Raw genomic sequence first — 21312 nt, 5'->3', positions numbered from 1 at the left:
CTCCCTCTTTGTTGATCACCACATTAAACCTCTTGTCTCACTCGCACCCTCCTACATTCATGACACACCAGACTTTGTCAGGAAACTCGATGACATCAAGGATCAGATACCCGAGACAGCAATCATCGGTAGGCTACTTTCGACGTCTCCTCTCTCTACACCAATATTCCCCATGATGAAGGTATTCTAGCCTCCTGTGAGGCTTTGACATGCATACCCCCCCCCCCCATATCTGACATCAAATCCCTCATGTCACTTGTACTGAAGAAAAACAACTTCACATTCATGTACAAGCACTACCTTCAGGTGTCTGGCACAGCTATGGGTACCCGGATGGCTCCTTCCTTCGCCTATCTCTTCATGACCAAGTTAGAGCAGCAGATGTTAGATTCAGCCCCATGTCGTCCATGGATTTGGTGGCGCTATACATCGATGACATTTTCTTCATCTGGACCAGGCAAGAAGAAAGCCTCCATATTTTCATTGACCACATCAATTCTTTACACAGAACCATCAAATTCACTTCCGATTTCTCCTAAGAAGAGACCAACTTCCTTGATGTCACCGTTAGGAAGGAGTCTAACCATGTCACCACCACCCACAGATACCCATCAGTACCTTCACTCAGCCACCTGCCATCCCCGCCGCTGCAAAACCAGTATCCCTTACAGTCAAGCCCTCAGACTTCGCCGTATCTGCTCTGAGGATTCTAAGTTTTCTTTCCAAGCCAGGAACCTGAAGAGACGTCTTGCAGCCAGGGGCTACGGTACGAGGAGAGTTCAACAAGACATCAACAAACTTCGTTCTCTCCCCAGATCTGAAGTTCTCAAACCGAAAACCAACAAGCAGGACATCACTGACAGAATACCCCTCGTGACCACTTCCCATCCTAATCTACCCTCTCTCCACAATATCCTTCGTGATAATCGCCATATCCTTCACACACCTCTGATCGTCTCTTACAGGCCGTTCCAGACGCCCGCACAACTTCAAGGATCTCATCATCCGTGCTGAAGTACCCTCCCTCACTGACAATTCTTCTCCTTTACAGCATGGCACTTTCAAATGTTCAGCCAGTAGGTGCATCATTTGTAGTATACACATCAATGAGAGTGACTCTTTCAACAGCAACTCTACCGGCCTCTCTCACCACACAAAGGGAAACATCACTTCTACTACCACTAATGTCGTGTATCTCATCACTTGCAATGTTTGTAGAATCCAGTTTGTCGGGGAAACCAAGACAACACCCAAAAGATGTTTCTATGGACACAGCTCTACTGTCAACACAGCCATGCTCGACACTCCAGCGGGCCACCATTTCAATCTACCCGATCATTCCATTACTGAGATGACTCTACAGGGCATTGAATCTTTAGGCACCCGTCCAGACACAGTCAGAACCAGCAGAGAGAAGCTCTGGATGAAACGACTTCACACCATCCAACCCCATGGCCTCAACATCCAGGAGGGAAATGACTAACCACCTTTATTTTTTTTAATCATTATTATCATTATTATTCGCCTTTTCATTTTTCAATTTCATTTTGTTCTTTCTTTGTGCTTTTTTCCATTTGCAGACCCTTTTATTCCCAATTGATTCCTTCCTCTAGTCAGAGTCTCTTTTATACAGCCTTTTTCCACCCACACATACACGCACTTGGTTTTGTTTGTCTATACATACTTGTTATCTACATACAATGTATACAATTTTCTCTCCCCCAGTTTTTCATATGTGCTTTATTTTATTTCTTTTATCTATATCTTTTTCATTACTGTTATTTCATTGTCATTATTATTACTGTGTGTGTACATATACACTTTGATATGTTTGATTACTTCCTTTTCTTGCCTCCTCCTGGTACACCTTTCAGGGCTCACTGTTTGCTCAGCCCTCCCCCTCCCTTCCCTTTGCTGTTGCTTTTTTCACTCTTTCCCCTTTTTTTATTCCCTCTGGTTTTCCTTATCTTCTTTGATGTTGCCTCCCTATTCATCCTTTTCCTTCATTGGTTGCCCCCTTGATCCTCATGATCATCACTGACCCTCCTCTGTTTTGTTTGTCCCCTCTCCTCTGCCTTTTGTCTGTCCACCCTCCTGCTCTAATCCCCCTCCTTTTACCTGTTGGGCTCCTTGCCTATGACCTCCCACCCTCTCCTTTGTTTTCTTTGTTCTGTGTACCCAGCCTGTCCTTGTCGGTTCTTGTTGTGTGAAGTCCTTATATTGCTTTCCCTGCTTGTTTGTCATTTTGCCTATGACGAAGATTCTGCTAGGATCGAAAGCTCAGGCCCCTTTTGACTCCATTTACTCCATTCTGCCATTGGCTTGCCTTTATTGGACAACTAAAGCAGTTTTCAGCAGTTTTTTTTTTTGCTACATTTCCTTTCATATTTCATATAAGAAGTTTCTCACTATCTCACCAAAAATGATGAAAACCTTAAGTTCAGTCTCAACCAAAACTATACGATCCCATTAAACAATTTAATCATATTGGAAGTTATCAACGCAATAATCCGGTTATATTTTTTCATATAATATACTGTATACTTTGCATAGTGTTAATTTTATACCACCAGGAAGTAGGAATCGAACATCGGAGGAAAATTGTGCTTAGTTCAAGTCAAATGAAAAAACAAACACAATGCTTTGAACTGAACAAGACAAAGTTAGCGATGTTAAAGAAAATTTAGAATGCCACACATTTCTTGACATGTTCAGAGTATAACGATCTTAAATTTTGCTCCAAAGCATTGATTTATGTTGCCAGTTCTAGAATGTTTGCCTTTGGTGGTTATGCTGTGTGGGATTATAGAATCTGAACTAAATCAGAGTGAGTGAGGACGACGCGCATCCATGGACGTGAATGTGGGTCTCGCATGTACAAGGTAACCCTTACATCAAATACCGAACTTGTATCAATAATGAAGTTGATCATCCTCTTACAAGTGTACATAAGGGCTTTTGTTACCACCGCCAAGGATGTTTTGTTTTGACAGCTTTAGTTTGTTTGTCAGTTTGTTTGTATGTCCGTATTCTACAATATATATATATATATATATATATATATATATATCACAGGTTCTTTGACATTGGTACAACAAATAAGAATATTGAGATCAATGTGTTTGGTCTACACATGACAAAATAAGGATTATACTGAACGCGAATGTTAATGGTCATGTTGTAACAACATTTGTGTCTCTAAAGGCCCTAAATGTAGCAAAAAAAGCTGCTGAAAACTGCTTATCCAATAAAGGCGAGCCAATGGAGTAAAATGGAGTCAAAAGGGGCCTGAGCTTTCGATCCTAGCAGAATCTTCGTCAGAGGCAAAATGACAAACAAGCCTTTTCTAAAGGCCCTGTCACTCCTTCCGGGCATGCTACGTACGCGGGCTTCTTGCCTGTGGGGATTTTCCAGTATACAGGACAATTTCTGAGGACGGACAAAGATTTGGGCGAGTCAGAGCATGTGTCTTGCTAGCTGGACGCGTTCTACTTCAATTCTACTTGCGGGTATACTTGTACTGTGTGACCTGTGTACCAGCCGCGTGGGTGCTGACAACTCGGAGAAGGAATTCCTCTGAAGGAATGACAAAAATCCCACAGAATGTCATTATCTTGGCTGCATACGGGAGCTGCGAGGTACCTGCGTGGGAGTTGCCTGCGAGGTGCTGCCGCTATTTAAGGGCCTCCTACTAGCGTTCTGCGTGGACCTCTCCAGGTATCCCCGCTTTTGGTCATGCTCAAAACTTGGCTGCGGGTAAATGGGACTTGCGTGAGCACCTCTGGGCAACTACAGGCGAGATACGCTCGAGGTAATGTCAGGTACGGACCAACTGAGGAGAGCTCCGGATAGCAAATTTGTTTCCCCGCAAGTCAAGCCGCAAAACTTCCCCACATATGGTATGACAAGGCCTTGAGCATGCTCAAAACTTGTTCCGAACACCAGCAGAACACCAGTAGGAGACCCTTACCGGCAGCACCTCTCAGGCAACTCCAACGCAGGTACTTCTCAGTACCTGTAAATCGCTCGTAACAGAAAATGGATCGGCTTCAAAGCTCTCAGGCAGGTCACAGGGAATACACGCAAGTAGAAGCTAAGTAGCACGCGTCTAGGTAAGAAACATGTGCGAAACACGCAAACATTCTTGTCCGAACGGGGAAATTCTCCTGCGTGCTGCAAAATCCCTCCTCGCAACAAGCCCGACACGAGTAGCTTGCCCGGAAAGGAGTGACACGGCCTTCAGAGGAAAAAAAAAATTAAGTGAGGCCTACATGAAATCCACCTTGTAAAACTGCAGGCCCCAAAGCTCCTTATGAAATTTACACATGAATGATTAAGGGGATATGCATGTCTTGACCAACTTTAATCATTCCAATGATAAAATTCAGTGTCGAAGAATGAACTTGTGTAGATCACATGTTGCTTTGTTTGTCTGTTTGCAAAATAACTCAAAATCTTATAAACGTGCTTCAGATGAAATTTTCACGAAAGTTGATGACACACACACAAAAAAACCCCACATACACACACAAAACAGATTGAGATGCATGCACACATACTACAATACATTACTGTCAACATAACCTTCGCATGGATATTTAAATCTTATAAAAGCTGTTTCACTCACCACTTGGTCACTCTGAATCATAAATACCATTCCTGATATTGTGTGGTCTGACATGTCTTCATGTAGTATGTTTTCCGGCCATGGTCTTTCCACTCTTCTGGCGGCCTCCACAGCATGACATTCAAACGCAACATCAACGCAGAAATCATGGTCACTACGCTCTACCAAGCCCTCGATGATATCAAGGCCAAGTTCTTCCCTAAAAGATGAGGAGAAGTAGAGTACATAACGGAATTCCTCATGATTATCGAGGAGTGTATATTTTATCCTTTCGTATTCCGAATGATCATCTGCAAATAATGTACTGAGATATACCCCCGCAATATATTCCTGGAACAATTTGTGGGGGAATGTAACCGTTGACTCAACGAAGGATGGATTGCTGACTTTGCGCCGACGCTCCCTACTGATGATACCTGTCTCTATTGTTAAAACCCCGACTTGGCAGCATATATCCATGGATCTCCTACAGTTGTTAAATCGTTCTTTCGGAAATGAAAGAGTCTTCTTCAATAAACCTTCAAGTGCTATTTCAGCTATGTCTTGAATTGCTCTATCAGCTTCCCTAAAATGTTCTCCTGGGTTTTGAGTCTTCAGATGTTCTCTCGGTTTTGATGCGTAGTGCTCTTTCAGGAAAGAGATCATGTTTTCAAAAATCTGAGAGAACGTTTGCAATTTCAGCAGTTCTCTTCGTCTCTCTTCACTTATATCTTTCCACATGAGGCAAAGCATTGCGCAGTAGATGGGAAACGGGGCCATGTTCGACCGGATGACATCATTGTCTTCCATGAAAGTGATCAGGTCTTCTGCCAGAGTGTCGTTCTCTCTTATTTGAAAGTATCTCCTGATGTAATATTGTAAATTATCCTTGCTAAACCCTTCGATACTAATGAAAGTGTAAGCGTTGGCAAGACTTTTTTCCATCGTGAATTCATGTATTTTCCATGGTCTTGTCGTCACAATCATCTTGCACAGCTTGTACTTCTCTAATCCCAGAATGCGAATGACCTCACAGCTGCTTTTTTTCTCTATTTTCCGGCTAAACTCGTCGAATCCGTCCAACACAAGGAGAATTTTGCTTGGATTTCTGGAGATGTAGTAATCTATCTGGTTCGCCGTTACTTCGCTTGAGTCAGAGATATAGCTTTTCACCACATCATCAATGGTTGTGCTTTCACTGACATCCCGGAGAGGAATTACAAGCACCATGTCCAGATCCTGGAGAATTCTTCCGCTGCACCAGTCCCAGGCGATCTTACTGCACAGCGTTGTTTTTCCGACACCTGCCTCACCATGAATTAGGATACGTTTTGAAAGTCTTTTATCGTCATCTCTTGTCATAATATCCTCGTACGTTATTGCTGATTTACGCTTTCCAGTTCGGTCTGTAAGGCTCAAATTGGTGTAAATTTCATCCAAGTTTACACTTTCCATGAAGTCGAGTGGATCCACATTGACCCTGCGTCTTGACAGCCGGTAGTGCTCCTTTAGCTCATTTTTCATTTGCTCTACCTGTTCCTTTGTAAGCAAGGATGCGCTCATAGATGATCCTTGGAAGAGAAATATCATAAACAAATATAGATAAGAAACGATGTCATTGATATAGTGATTAAGCAAAGCATTACGAAAGATTGGTGTTTGTATATTGGCTTACCATGGGAATGGGGAATGACAGCATTTATTTACGGTAATTTACGAAATTAGCGCGATCATTGTCGCCTTAATGTAATATGTAATATTATTAATTCATAGAAATACCTTTTACACAATGTACCTTTTCAAATTCAAACAATATGATTTACTGTTACTTGGGTTATATCATGATGCATTACCTCACTTTTTTTATTGCTCGAATGCACTGCCATCATAAGAGTAAAGGGATGCGTTTTGACCGGTCAACACTCTTCAAAGTTTGAAATACGATCTAAGATTATTATTTTGTTTTTTGTTTTCTCTGCTGGTATTGTAGATCATAGCTTTACGAAACCACTTTAAACTGAAAGCAGGAGACATGAGAGTGACCATGAAAAAGAATATTCTTCGTTCTTCATTCTGTTGATATCAAAACAAGACTACTGTAGTTACTTTAGGACGTTCTGGCATTCTTGCTACAAAAGCATGAATTGAATGATAAAGTTTTATCATCATTACCACTGAGCAGATCATAATGACCGGCAGGAAAGAAATGACTGTCACTATAAACTGGTCACTTCGTCATTTTGACATCTTCCCGTAGGCAATGGACTATAAGATAAGCAATCAATTGAAATAAGATTATTTTCAGCTTCTCACGTAAGTATTGGGGACGATGCAAAATGCCTTTTCATAATGATGCATACTGCGCTTCATTCTGTTCATGCAAGCTTGTCAGCCCGATTTTCCAACTTGCTTTTATCAGAAAAAAAATAAAACTTTATAATGAAATATAAAAAATAAGTCTCTCAAATGACTTTGCTGAGAATAAGCATCGAGGAAATGCGCTCTGAAAGTAATATCCTATTAAAATAGTGAATGTGTTAGTCAGTGTTTCTTTTGTATCAAGAATGATTTCAAACGAATAGAGTCGTCATCATCCTCATCAAAAATGCATGAACGAAACTAGTTTCCAGGTTGTTCTTGGGCTTTAAAATCGCTAAAATATCTAGAGTCACTCTGTACGATAAAAAAAAAGAAAACAAACGAACAAAAACAAAACATCATCAAGATTTGCTGCGAATATTAATGGTAACTTCATGACGCTCCCTTTTTTGTAAAGATAGGATTAGCGTTCTATGTTGATGATTCTCGACCTAACTTCTCATTCTTATCCGACGCACATCGTTCCGTTTTCTGTGGTTTGTACACAAGGAAACAAACAACACTAACAACTAAGGACAACAGTATCGACAGCTATAATCAATATCGTATACACAATAATCGGATAACTGTATCCCCCGAACAGAGTTCGGAGGATACTATGGATTTGGCCTCGTTCCGCCGCAGAGATTTTCTTGTGAGCGCTCTACTGGCTGCAGTTCTTCTTCGATCATCTTCAAATTTGGCATGAAGGTGTATTATGGTAAGACGGAGAAGCCTATTGTTTTTGGTGATGGCGCCCTCGCTTGTTCCGTCTATATACAGGGTCTGCTTGTGTGTGCGACGCTGGCCTTGTTTCTTGACCGATTTTTTTTTTTCAAATTTGGTATGTAAATGTATCATAGTCAAATCTATACACCTATACCTATTTTATAATGCTGCCCACACTGTTCCACCTTTTAAAGGGTCAAAGGTCACCCTGATCATGTCAAAATTTGCAGAAGTGCTTATTTGTGCAATAACTTGATTGTTACTCAATGGATTTTAGGAGATGAGTGGGTGGTCATTCTACATGAAGGACACAACAGTTTGTGGTGACGGCGCCCTCAGTGTTCCGACTTGGATGCCTATGGACATTTCTTGTGTGTGCTCTATCAGCCACATTTCTTATCAAATTTTCTTCAAATTTGGCAAAAAGGTGCATTATAGTGAAATAAAGATACCTATATTGTTTTTGGTGGTGGCGCCCTCGCTTGTTCCGTCTTTATACATGAAAAGGTAAATTTAACAGGGTCTGCTTGTGTGTGCGACGCTGGCCTTGTTTCTCGACCCGATTTTTTTTTTTTTTCAAATTTGGTATGTAAATGTATCATAGTCAAATCTATACACCTATAATGCTGCCCTCACTGCTCCACCTTTTACAGGGTCAAAGGTCACCCTGATCATGTCAAAATTTGCACAAAAAAAATGCATGCTTATTTAGGCAATAACTTGATTGTTACTCAAGGGATTTTACTCAGACTTGCTAACGAGGAGTATGGGTGGTCATTCTACATGAAGGACACAACAGTTTGTGGTGACGGCGCTTTCAGTGTTCCGACTTGGAGGCCATGTCACATTTCTTGTGCATGCTCTATCAGCCACATTTCTTGTCGGATTCAATTCAAACTTGTTATGGAGGTTTATGGGGGTTATTCTTGGTAACAAAAGTTTTCATTGCCAGCGCTCTCATTGTTCAAACTTTTATAGGATGACATGTCATATTCCTAATTCCTTGTATGTGCTATAATAACTAGCCTCATTTCTCGTCGGATTTTATTGCATCCTGCCACAGTTGCCATACCATACAACATTCTGGCCTCAAAAGTAATCCAGAAGGGGTATGAGACGGGTTCGGGGGATGTGCTCGACTATTGCGAGCGAGTGCTCTAGTTACTGTATATCTGTTTTTGTGTGATTGCTATGTGTATATCAAATGATTCTACTGGCACTGAAACCGCGTAAATCAAAATCATGTTCTTTGCAGTTTATTCGAGAGGATGCGGGTCATGAAATGACCAGTATCGTATGACGACAATAGTTAAGTGACAAAGCATTTTTTTTTTTAATAAAGATGTGACACAGTTAAGGTATATAAGTAGATAATCCTCCCTTCCGAAAAAAAGAGAGATAACATTACCTGGCAGTTGGGAACAACATGCGACTTCGTCAGCTAAGGAACCCAGATCGCATTTTTGAAGTTTCTCTCTTAGAACTCTGATGATATCGGTACCAGGAGGTTGTCTATGTCTCCATGTACACAGTATCTCCATAAGTGCTTCCTTGGTGTCCAAGTGATGTTTATGTTTGGCATTGTCTAGCTCGGAATATGCAATCTCAAGGGCGATTCCGAAGTCCGTGTAGGATTTGGGAGGTATTTTTCTACTCAACTCGAGGAACATCTTCTCGTATCTGATTCTGTATAAAACAAGTTGAGAGCTTGTAAATGACTTAGCTTTTTCGTATTGTATAGTTTTATTCAACGATGATTTGTTGTCTTGGTAAAAAAGAACAACAAACAAACAAACAAACAAACAATTACAACAAACAACCTAGTCCTGATTCAGTATGGGTTAAGTTCATTTCAGAACCTGAAATGGGCCGATATAACAGTTACCAGATGCACAACAAATGACACTGAAAGCAGTAATTTCATTGGGCTATACATGGCGCCACGCTATACCTGTCAGACGAATCATCATTCGGGCCTGGGTTGGTTTCAATGTCGCCCGCCCTCATCAGGCGAATAAGTGGCATGTAGAGTCCACACAGCAGCGTGCTCAGTTTGGATGTGGAGTCTACCTGACGCCGGATTATTCCCTGGGACAGTGGGCAAATTACACACAGAAGAGAAATGAGGACGTAAAAAAGAGGGAACTGATAAAAAATGTTGTCTCTGAATTCGATTATGCCTTTTGATCATTGCTGAGACTAGAAGGGGAACCTTGCGCTATATGAATACACATGCATGTACGCACATCATTTATTTCCAGCTTATATCCACGTAACACCAAAATGATAATTATGATATGCAGCTGTATGTGAATATAAACATATATATCTATTTACATGTATATCACTGCGGAAAATAATCTCCAACGGGAAATACTAAAAACACTGCTAAAGTTACTCTCCTAAACTTGAAATATACTTCAGCTCTATCTTCTATTCATCTTAAACAAATAGTGCTTTATGTTTGGCAACTGAGGGAAATGATCTTCATTAGAAATGACAATAGGCCTACTTAGTACGAGAAAAAATATATAGTTACTTTCTTGAAAAGGTAATATTTCATCTTCATTTATCATTTATCATCATTCTTCATTTGTTTCTTAATTACGGTATTAGATTTTCTCGGAGTAAAATTGAGAAAATGTCGATACCTATGCGGTTGTCTCCGATCAAAAAAAAAAAAAAGAAAGAAAGAAAGAAAGAAAAGAGAAATATAAATTCCACTTCGAAAGTGATGTACAAGTCCAGGTGCGACCCCCTTTTTTTTTTCAGACCAGCAGAAGTTGCGCATAGATGAGCACAGTGCACGCACTGGTGTCAAAATTCGTCGGTGGGGGGGGGGGGGGGGGTCAATTCAAAGTTACAATAATTTAAAAATAATCTAGGCATCTATACATCTATGAGGAAATTCCCAATTCTGATAAACTTTAATCTAAATTCCAATTTTAATAATAGAGTAATAATGGGGTAATAATAGGGAAATAATAATAAGGTAATCATGCCACGGGCTAAAATGTCCGGGTTACAATAATGTCGGGAAAACAATTTCATCTAAAAAAATATCAAAATTAAAAGGTCACAATTTAAGAAAACTGTATAAGTCACTGGAAAATGCCAGGGGTATACACGTACAGGATAACAATTTCCGGTGAAAAATGTCAGTAGAAAACGTCACAAGAATCAGTACGTAGAAAATAACAGGGGTTAAATGTCAAGAGTCAAAATGTCCGCCTTAAAAAGCTTAAAAGTAGTACTTTTTTCCCCAAAATTATGTATAGGCGTGAAGGGGTGTTTATGTCATTTAGTTCGCCTACTTTTTAAAGCAAATTTTCAACATAAATCATATCGGTATAGGTACACTAATGACTGTTTAGGAGTGTCATTGAAAATTTATAAACATGCCGTCAATGAGTAACTCCCTGCCATTTTTCTCCTGACATTTTTTTCCTTTACACCATCTCCCTTGACAATTATTGCACCCATGAAATTGTTATTCCTGATATTTTTGCCCCACGACATTGGATTGTCTTACCGTGATCTGTGAAAGATGCTGACCTAGATAATTCATTATCTCTCCTGCGGCGCAGCGTGGATCCATCAAGATGTTTCTCCACGTGCACCTCTGATGAACTGACACTAAGGGTTGAGTCGTCGTATTACGACAGGAAAGAGCAAGATTTTTCGTCCATCCTCTTGAACAGGGAGAATCCCTAGTTGTAAACCTAGGCAAGAGACTCGACAGTATGGTTACACGGCATGATGAACCACGTGGAATAGGTAGCGTCCTAATGGGGGTACAAGGGTATCGTAAGTCATCTGCTGCGCTTAGAGGAAGTCCTGTAAGATGTTGAAAATACGACTCCGAGATTCGTCTCCCGCTTACACTCAACCAGCACTTGATGTGGTTGGAGAAAGTGCCGAGGAGACCTGACTGAATTGTCATATTATGACAAGCTTGGTGTTGTGGAAGCGGTTTCCCCAGAATAGGAACGTTTTCCCAACAATCAGAATTTATGTCGTGGTCAGTTTGCTTCGTATTGCCTGAGGTAGCCTTCCCATTATCCTTAACCTCTGGATCGTCACTTTTGTCACTTGAATGTCGTGAGCCGCCGGTGCAGTGAGGGCAGTGAAGTTTTCCATGTTTAAGACCGAGCTGCAAGTTTCGAGAACGGTGGACGAATCGCCCAATCCTTACACGCCACAGACTCAGGCAGATAGTCATGGTTGTAGAATTTCTCCTACAAGCAGATAAATATGATGACTGGAACACTGGATGAATATTGAATGGAATATAACTAGTACATCGGTACAGAGTTGTGGGGAAGAAATGAAAACTGAATGCAACAGAGGCACTCCAATCAAACAATAACCAGACTGTAAAACGTTTCTTCCATAATGGCTATACTACAAGGGAAGGCGACAAATAATGTGCATGATTATATTTTTCAATATGTTTACGGGAAAGTGTCTGTCTTGGTGTGTGGGAAAGATGAGGTCACTGTATCACAGAATTTGGTTACTTTTCCGAAGGTTTGTTATTTCGAGTCCAAAAATCAGTTAATCTGAAAATTCGTTAATCCGTTAATCCCGAAAATCCGAAAACCTGAAAATCGGGGTTTTTTTTTCAGAAGATTCGTGAATCCGAAAAAGAAGCCCTTCTGCATCATTTATTGTATCGCTTACATTTTTATGCTCATACCCATTGAATTGGATTGAATTGAATTGAATTGTAAATCCGATAGAGCGGACATTATTCTGGTAGCAACTTATAAACGCTTGCATGTGTGTACATTTACAATTATATCAATGCAGAACCCCCCCCCCCCAAAAAAAAAAAAATCAAATCAAATAAGTTTTATAATTCCAAAGGTTTGATGGCACACATCTTCAAGGCGATCAAATTTCGTTGTACACCGATTTACTTATATGCCGACAAACTGATGTTCTTGTATAACCTCAGCCAAACCTAAATATTCCCCCTTATTATAACATCTTTGTTAACATAATATCAATAGGTAAATTAGCATGCATGGCCTTCGAACACAATATACGAGGCCTTCTTTTCAAAGGTCCCTTTTCCAACGACCTAATTAATTTGTTATTGTATCATGTCAAATTCCATCCATTATAGTGTTACGTTTGCAACTACATAATCACAGTATATTGTGCATGACCATTTCCAAGAAATCAATTGATCATTATGCCGTTCCTATATTATGTTGTTTGCATTTTTGCGAATATGACGAGCTCTAATCAAAGTTCACGTGAAATTTTCCATTGTTTACCCTTTACGTGTATATAGTGTTGTTTGAGTGTACGTATGCCATATATACGTAGCGTGGTACGAAATCACTCCACTGTACACCATGCTTTCACGCAAGTTTTCTGTTTAAAACAATTGCAGATTTTTCTCAAATGCAGATCGACATTTATTAAGCAAGGATGTTTTGCATCAAGGGAATTACTGTTATATGATTTCAATTGCAGTGCCTAACATTATGTAATATTTTGTAATAAAGCTTTATTGAATTACACAAGTCACAACAGAGTTGATTATTTATTTAGAGGACACATTTCAAAAAAAAATTGTTTCCATTTTCAAGAAAGCTCGTTTTCGTTTTAGGAGTTATAGCAACAGAGAGTAATAACCAATAACTTTAATCCGTCCGAAGTAATGTAAAAATACCAACAGAATATTCCGAATTAGGGCATCCTCAAACCGGGAGCTATAAAGGCTCTATATATGCTAAGGCCTGTAAGGGAAAGTATATGGGAAAGAAAATTTTCTGTATGCTTTGTGTATAGAAGAAAGGACTACTATAAAGCATCTATACCTTCATTTGAAATCAGCTTTCAGAAACCAGTCACATCTGCGTTGTGATCATTGTTACTCATTGACTGATACATAATTATATATAGAAACTTGTCTTTCTTGGTCTGGAGTTTAGTTTATTCCTTCCCCAGTCATGTCAGCAAATTGGTGATGCCACTGTAAGATTTGTAAGATTTGGAAGATTTTATTGACTCTATCGACCCCCCTCTCAGGGTATGAGAGTACAAACATATTTAGATTATTTGTATGCAAAAGTATAAGTGATAATGTACATGTACATGTGAAAATAACAGACACATTAAAATAAACATGTTTAAAAGTCAAGGCGTAAAGGACGTTCAACTTCTCTACCACTACGTGTACACACATTACTCTCTTTCTTCTATGGTTTTGAAGAAAAAATGTAACAATTATTCTGACAAAGTTGGCTAGTTTATTTTTTAAATGGTAATCAGGTGAATATGAACTGCTTTCACTATGACTAAAACATATTCAATATAATGCATGCAAAGTGTCAACGTTTCATGTTACTCAGGTGTATGAAATTAATATGAACATGTGAACATGTGCAAGTATATTATCATCTTCATCCACCTTCGTATATATCTTATATATGGGTCAGAATTTTGAACGATGTACAATTGAGCCAAAACAAGGCAAAATTTAAAAAGTAGGAAATTCTCCAAGTCATTCATCTTACCTGAAAGAGTGTAACTCAAGCTTTAATATGAACCCAATTATACTAGGATTTTCCCAGAGGAACAAGTTTTTATTCACCGCTGAAGTTTACCATGTCCAGAGCAGCGAACGTCCGTGAGGAAAAGTACTGTACATACATTTGAATACCATTTAACATTGTTTCCGAAGATCTGATTCAGTTCAAAATCCTAACGAAATATCTTAAGGGACATGTGTACGTGATTGCAGAATATTAAGCTTATACTCTTAACCTGTACGTAATGGTAGACAACTGATGATTTAACTAAATTCGTCATTTCTGTAGAAATATTGCTCTTCCGCTAAACACTTTCTTAACTTTACGCGCATTTTACAGAAACTCAATATTTTCACCTCTTATTTCACTATCCCATACTTTAATCCTCACTCCCACATAATGATATACCTTTTTAAGATGTATCTCATCTGGGCAGTCTCTATAACCCAACAAACATAACATAGTTTTCATCACGGAGGTTCGCATGTAGCTCACGGACGTTCGGAACAAACAAGATATTGAACAATGCAGCTCTCTTGAGTTGAAAACGCATTCTACTCACAACAAACAGCAATTTCATGTCGAGAACAAACTCCTCTGCAAAATCCTGAATAGATATTACCAATTCTCAATTATTTGTAAGCTTGTTTATCTTCTTATACTGAGGAATCAAAGAAAACAGTTTTTCCATCTCTCGTAAATGAACGTACAAACGTACGTGTAATCTCAGTGACGTAGTCCATCCTTGAGAACGAATATATTTATCAAAATTTCGTTATCATGAAGTAAATATTCAGGTCCTAACCTTGTTATATAAAGTCTACAGTGCAAAATTTGCTTTTTATATAACGAACATGATCACAGCTAAAATTATGACAAAGAACTAATATAGAAAAACAACAGAAATGTGCTCCGTTATAGAAATACGAAGTTTAGCTGCAGGGGAGGGCAAACGAATACGTTAGGAAGAAATCCCTCTGTGTTTGCTCCTTGTGTTACACACTGTTACCGAGGAGAATTTGTGTTATTATATTAGTCAGAAATGATAATAGGTTCGATACTGCGAAGTTTCGTCATAACAAGACACAATAAGTCCATATAACTTGGATGGATGTTTGTGACTCAGATATTATACAACATGGTTTGTTATAACAAACCTTTTGTAGCGCGTCATTTCGGAGGCTCGTTATTCATACAGTTTGTCAATACGAAAATTGATAGAGTTCGTATAATTATGAAGCTTTTTTTATTCGGTAAATGATAGGAATCTCCGAAGGTTAACCGAAAGGCTTATTAATTGGAACATGAAAAATTATGTTCGCTTATCCAAATGTGGAGAAACAAGTTAACAACTAAAATCCTCCAATTTTAAAACCTCATAATAACCGTTTTCACCTTAACGAATATCAGGCCCATTCCACTTTTAGAAGAACGGACCTAAAAATAATGATCCTTAATATCTATTTTTCGAAGAACATTTCTAATAACAAACCCCCTGAATTAACTACATTTTTTTCTTCCATTTTGGAATAACAAACCTTTGGACATCGGAGAAACGAATCTTTGGAAGAGCGAACATATCAAAGTGCGACCTTAAACCTATTCTTAATAATTACTTTTTTTAACACGTGTTTTCAAAGTAAGCACAAAAGCACAAACAAATTGACGATCTCTCTGTCTCTTAATGTAAAATGAAAAAAGAAATCTTGGAAAAAATTACAAATGAATATTGCTTTTCATTGATGAGTATAAAACAACACCATGTGATGATAAGCGGAGGAATTGTGTGTTTTCATCAGCCAATAATTGTATACTGCATGATTTTTGTTTGCTTGTGACGGCATTTCGATGAATAAAAAACATAAACAAACAAACAAAAACTTCTCCAGAGGAATTTGGTATAACGGGAGTGCACTGGCAATTCTTTTCTCTGTGTGTTGGAGCTCGATCCCTTCTCTGTTTCTCAGTCATTTTCATTCAACTGCTTCTGTTACAAGATGTGATAGCGCCATCTACGGCACACAGTTGTTAGCAGCACAGCCATGAGCTGAGAGAAGTTTGCCTGAGAATAAAGCCTCTGTTTAAAGAACTTGAAATTACAGAACTTGATTTATTATCATCTGTTGAGTAGCCTACAGAGTGAAAGTGGGTGAAGAAGGTGAAAACTAACATGGTGTCAGGAGTGAAGTGACTTTTGTTCTCTCTCTCAGGCCGTTTGTAATTGTGTCGTCCAGCTGCTGGTCGTGGTCATGGTGGTCCCACCGTATATGAACATGTGTATGCTTCCAGTACAGGATTCAGCGGGACTGTCTGCAGTGGTGCTGTGCACAGTATGTCGCCATCGGTAATCCTCCCGTCCTGTTTCGCTCGCGATCGCGATTCGTTCCGTATGTTTTCGGTACGCGTGTATGAAGCTGGTCAAGCTGTTCTGACAGTCGCGACGCGATCATGTTTGTACCGATGGAATGCTCTGTTTCAGTGAGCGATTGATATGAATTTTACCATTCTAGAGACTTTGGACTTACAGTAAACCTCGGATAAGTCGACGTCGAGTGAGTCGAATATCACTAAACTCGAAGCAAAATAGAAAGTCCCGATTTTTCCCTATGTATTTTCTCTAAGAAATATTTGGACAAGCCGAAGTACGAGAGTCGAATTTCGGCTGTGTCGAAGTAAAACATTCAGTCCCTTTTGTACAAATTACACGTAGTTTACATCACTTGAGTCGAAGAAGATTGCTCTGACGTTCTCATATTACATTTAGAGGAGAACAAAAAATCGGCATGTCGCAGAACCCCGTCCCTGACCTGCGGCAGGTAAGCATGCACACTCACCGTTCCGCTCCGCACGCATGTCGAATACTAGTCTAGCTTCTGGACTCTTTTTACTCGTAGCAGTGATCGTGTACACGTCAAGCCGTATGAGGGCGTGACACCCGAGGATTGCGATACGCCGAGAACTGCGATACCCGAGAAAAAGTTGGGCGCGCAGTCTCTCGAATATCGCAATCAGAAAGTTTGCGCCCTCTCTTGGCACCAAGGAAAAGGGGACGGAGCCCAGACTAGTCGAATACACACATGTATACATGTATACACACAGCACATCGATCCATTCTTTATCCATACACACAGCACATCCATACTTTATCCATGTCAAGCCAGAACTCCTTAGTCAACCAATCGCTGCTTTAATATTTTATTGACAGGCCAAGTGGGCAGAGCTTGTTTGTGCGTAATTTTGTTCAATGGAGGTGGGATGGGCCTGGGAGAGTGTTTGTCTCATGGTAGGTTGACAGAGATGGCTACCTATGTTGCACCATAGACATAGCACATGCACATTGCCATGCACATTTTAGCGCAGACATTCTCAGAACTACGTTTAACTACACTAGTACTGATACAAATTCCATGTTCAATTTAGTTATTATTATTATTATTATTATTATTATTTATTCGACCAAGTAAAGAATATAGGATACATATCATTAACATCACAAACATGAAACAAAAACCAGAATGAAAATTACAAAGGATACAATGTACTATACACGTTACACAATGTGAAAATGAAATGAATGGAGACTACATGAGGGTCGGGGCACACAAAAGTAAATACATTTACTATTGCCCGTAGGCATGTGAACCCACACATGTTGCCCCTCAGAAACATTTAACAATCTTTAAAAAATTATCACTCAACCCCTGATCCCCCCCCCTTAACTCCATATTCCTTATCAAACTTCAAAACATAAAAAAAACACTGTACAAATCTAATATAATCATCCAACCCTTGACTTCAGTTATAAATATATCCGTACATTAATTTCAAAAACTGAAAAAAAAAATACGTCAACATAAATGTAGGAGATTCCTGGATTTCCATCCGACCCCCAACCCTAAGCCTCTAACCTCTTAGAACATAATCATCATTGTCGTCAGCGTAAAAATGAAAATGAAGCACATGACAACATTGTGTACAAATCAAAACTAAAACTTATCACTCAATGTGATTAATACCCCATCAAACACGGAGAATGTAAACTCATTAATTTGTATACTGTTACCACATGACTGTGTACAATCAAAACTAAAACTAAAACTCAAACCACATGTGTACGAATCAAAACTAAAACTATCACTCAATGTGATTAATACCCCCATCAAACAATTAATAACAATTAATTTGCAGAGCTACCAAGTCTCACGCATTCTGCGTGAGACTCAAGCATTTAGGGTCCGTCTCACGATCTCACGCATGGCACCCATTTTTCTCACGCATCTGGTGAAGTCTGCAATTTGGGCCAAAAATAAGGAGCATAGCTCAAAGGATTAGAGTGATAGTTGCAATTGAAGGTATATTTCCCTTTTGCCTTTCAAAATTAGTAAAAAATAGTCACTGAAGTATGCACCAGATCGCATCGTTAAGAGCTAATAATTTGAAAAAGCTCCCTATCATGGGAGGGGGATACCCTCCTCGTTCGCGTTCGCATGCGCGCGAGCGCCGAGACGCCAAGTCATAAAAATCTCACTCATAAAAAGTTTTTTGAACTTGGCATCTCTGAATTTGTATACTGTTACCACAGCGACTCAATGTTCAACGTGAACAAATGATGAATTGTGCACACCCACATTATCATAACAGTCATATATATATATATATATATATATATATATATATATATATATACTGCGAGAAGGGGTCTCGACCATTTACAGTACCAGTGTAGCTCCTTCATTATTTACATTCAGTGTGAAAAGAAGAGCCAGGTGGACGTAGCTAGGGTCAACGTGTCTGTTTATTGCCGCCGAGCTTTCGGTCCCAAACGGACCTTCATCAGGGCTGTAACGATACAAAAATGACTCGCTCGTATGGCTACACTAATAAATATATATTCATATATATATATATATATATATATATACTAATATAAATCTAACTGGCGTGAGTCTATAATGACTGTGTAATCAATCAATCCGTAATTACAGCTGTATATAACATATTCCAATAATAATATACATAATCAATTGCATATTATTGAATACATTTCATATCAAACTCGTGTTATTAATTGAGATGAAGCTATATAACAAAAACACCAATTCAGTATCCTCATCTTATGTGTTGTGTGACAGACGACTGTAATAATATCAAACTAGACATTTTTATGTTGTCGACGATAATACAGCATGTGGCAGCATTGCAAGACGTAAGTGGCTATATAATACAGTACAACAGCCACGCGTCATCTTCTGGCTATCGTATAATGAGGTAAATAATACTAATACAAACCGTGTACTACCACAACCATTCATATACATACAGTTGTATTGTAACATATAACGGAATATTACATAAGGTACAGAATATGAACGGTTCACATAATAAAGAAAGAATTTACCTTATTAATGGCGGATATAAAGGCTTGCGGCGGTGTCTGTGTGGGTTGAGTGTGTCTGTTCGTGTGTGTGTGTGTATGTGTGGGTTGGCGTATGGTTGCATATGCGCATCACATTGTTGCGCATGTGCAGTTAATGGTCTGCTGGTTATAAGGATCAACATTGATGCCATTTGGCTGTACGGCTATCCAGTAGGATTCACGATTTAGAATCACAGGGCGGGTCTTCTTCTTGATTAGTTCAATGGCAGTGATTTGTAAGCAGTTCAGGCTGTGTTCTGGGAGGTTGAAGTGCCTTGTGTATGGGAGGTGTTTTGATTGTGTGTTGAATGTTCGTATTTCTGAGCGAGTGTTGTTGAGTCGTGTGTAGAGTGTGGTTTCTGTTTCTGTGCGTGGTGACCCTAGCCATATGAATTGGATGTCGTCAATGAAGCGTTTCCAACTGCCTGACAAGATGCTTGTGGTGTTGGTTTTCGAGAAGATCAGTTTCTGCTCTAAGTCACCCATGAACAGATTTGCATATGAAGGAGCGCAGGGGGTCCCCATGGCAGTCCCATGAGTTTGCTTGCGTACTTTGCCTTGAAACTGAAAGTAGTTGAGGTTAAGTACAAGCTCTAAAAGGCGCAAGAGTTGGTCAGTCGGGGGATGTGGATTGATGCGGTTGTCCAGTGCGCGTTTTGTTGCTAGGATATCTTAGTTAATGCAAAAGACCCGAAAACACAAACACACCACCAACACACAGACATCCACCCTCGCTCTGGCTTCTACAAATGCAAATCAAACAAATGCATCCTACACAAACACATTACAGAAACAAACTCATTCACAAGTACCACCACAAATCGCACATACCCCATCACAGACTACATCGATTGCAAATCAACCTGGGTCATCTATCTACTGACATGTACACTCTGCAAGAAGCAATACATTGGCAAAACAGAAACCACACTCTACACACGACTCAACAACACTCGCTCAGAAATACGAACATTCAACACACAATCAAAACACCTCCCATACACAAGGCACTTCAACCTCCCAGAACACAGCCTGAACTGCTTACAAATCACTGCCATTGAACTAATCAAGAAGAAGACCCGCCCTGTGATTCTAAATCGTGAATCCTACTGGATAGCCACACTAAAAACATTACAGCCAAATGGCATCAATGTTGATCATTAACCAGCAGACCATTAACAACAATGTGATGCGCATATGCAACCATACGCCAACCCACACATACACACACACACACACGAACACACTCAACCCACACAGACACCGCCGCAAGCCTTTATATCCGCCATTAATAAGGTAAATTCTTTCTTTATTATGTGAACCGTTCATATTCTGTACCTTATGTAATACTTAAGTATTCTGTTTATGTTATAATACAACTGTATGTAATTAGTATTATTTACCTCATTATATACATAGCCAGAAGATGACGCGTGGCTGTTGTATTGTATTATATAGCCACTTACCTCTTGCAATGCTGCCACATGCTGTATTATCGTCGACAACATAAAAATGTCTAGTTTGATATTATTACAGTCGTCTGTCACACAACACATAAGATGAGGATACTGAAATTTTTGTATCGTTACAGCCCTGATGAAGGTCCGTTTGGGACCGAAAGCTCGGCGGCAATAAACAGGCACGTTGACCCTAGC

At 39.5% G+C, this 21312-nt stretch overlaps 1 protein-coding gene across 1 annotated transcript; it reads right to left on the bottom strand.

Annotated features, from left to right (window-relative positions):
• Positions 1-671: 671 nt before the first annotated feature.
• Positions 672-6130, bottom strand: LOC139719342 (NACHT, LRR and PYD domains-containing protein 9B-like). Its single transcript, XM_071630757.1, has 2 exons — positions 4628-6130; positions 672-761 (listed from the first exon to the last, which is right to left on the bottom strand). Exons 1-2 carry the CDS (start codon positions 6128-6130, stop codon positions 672-674), a joined length of 1593 nt encoding a protein of 530 aa, XP_071486858.1.
• Between the last annotated feature and the right edge of the window lie 15182 nt (positions 6131-21312).

This window comes from Diadema antillarum, unplaced genomic scaffold (assembly GCF_040938485.1).
Source record: "Diadema antillarum isolate AM-2024a unplaced genomic scaffold, OU_Dant_1.0 scf00000109, whole genome shotgun sequence".
NCBI classification, from domain to species: Eukaryota; Metazoa; Echinodermata; class Echinoidea; order Diadematoida; family Diadematidae; genus Diadema; species Diadema antillarum.
Note: the sequence above shows the minus strand (reverse complement) of the source record. Positions and strands in the feature narration are given on the sequence as shown.

Bases quoted from the DNA above. Each gene is read 5' to 3' on its own strand.
- LOC139719342 (XM_071630757.1), bottom strand. From the start codon at position 6,130: ATGAAAAATGAGCTAAAGGAGCACTACCGGCTGTCAAGACGCAGGGTC. The intron at 762-4,627 runs GTGAGTGAAACA...CTCGTACCGTAG, and splicing joins TGATTCAGAGTGACCAAGTG to CCCCTGGCTGCAAGACGTCT.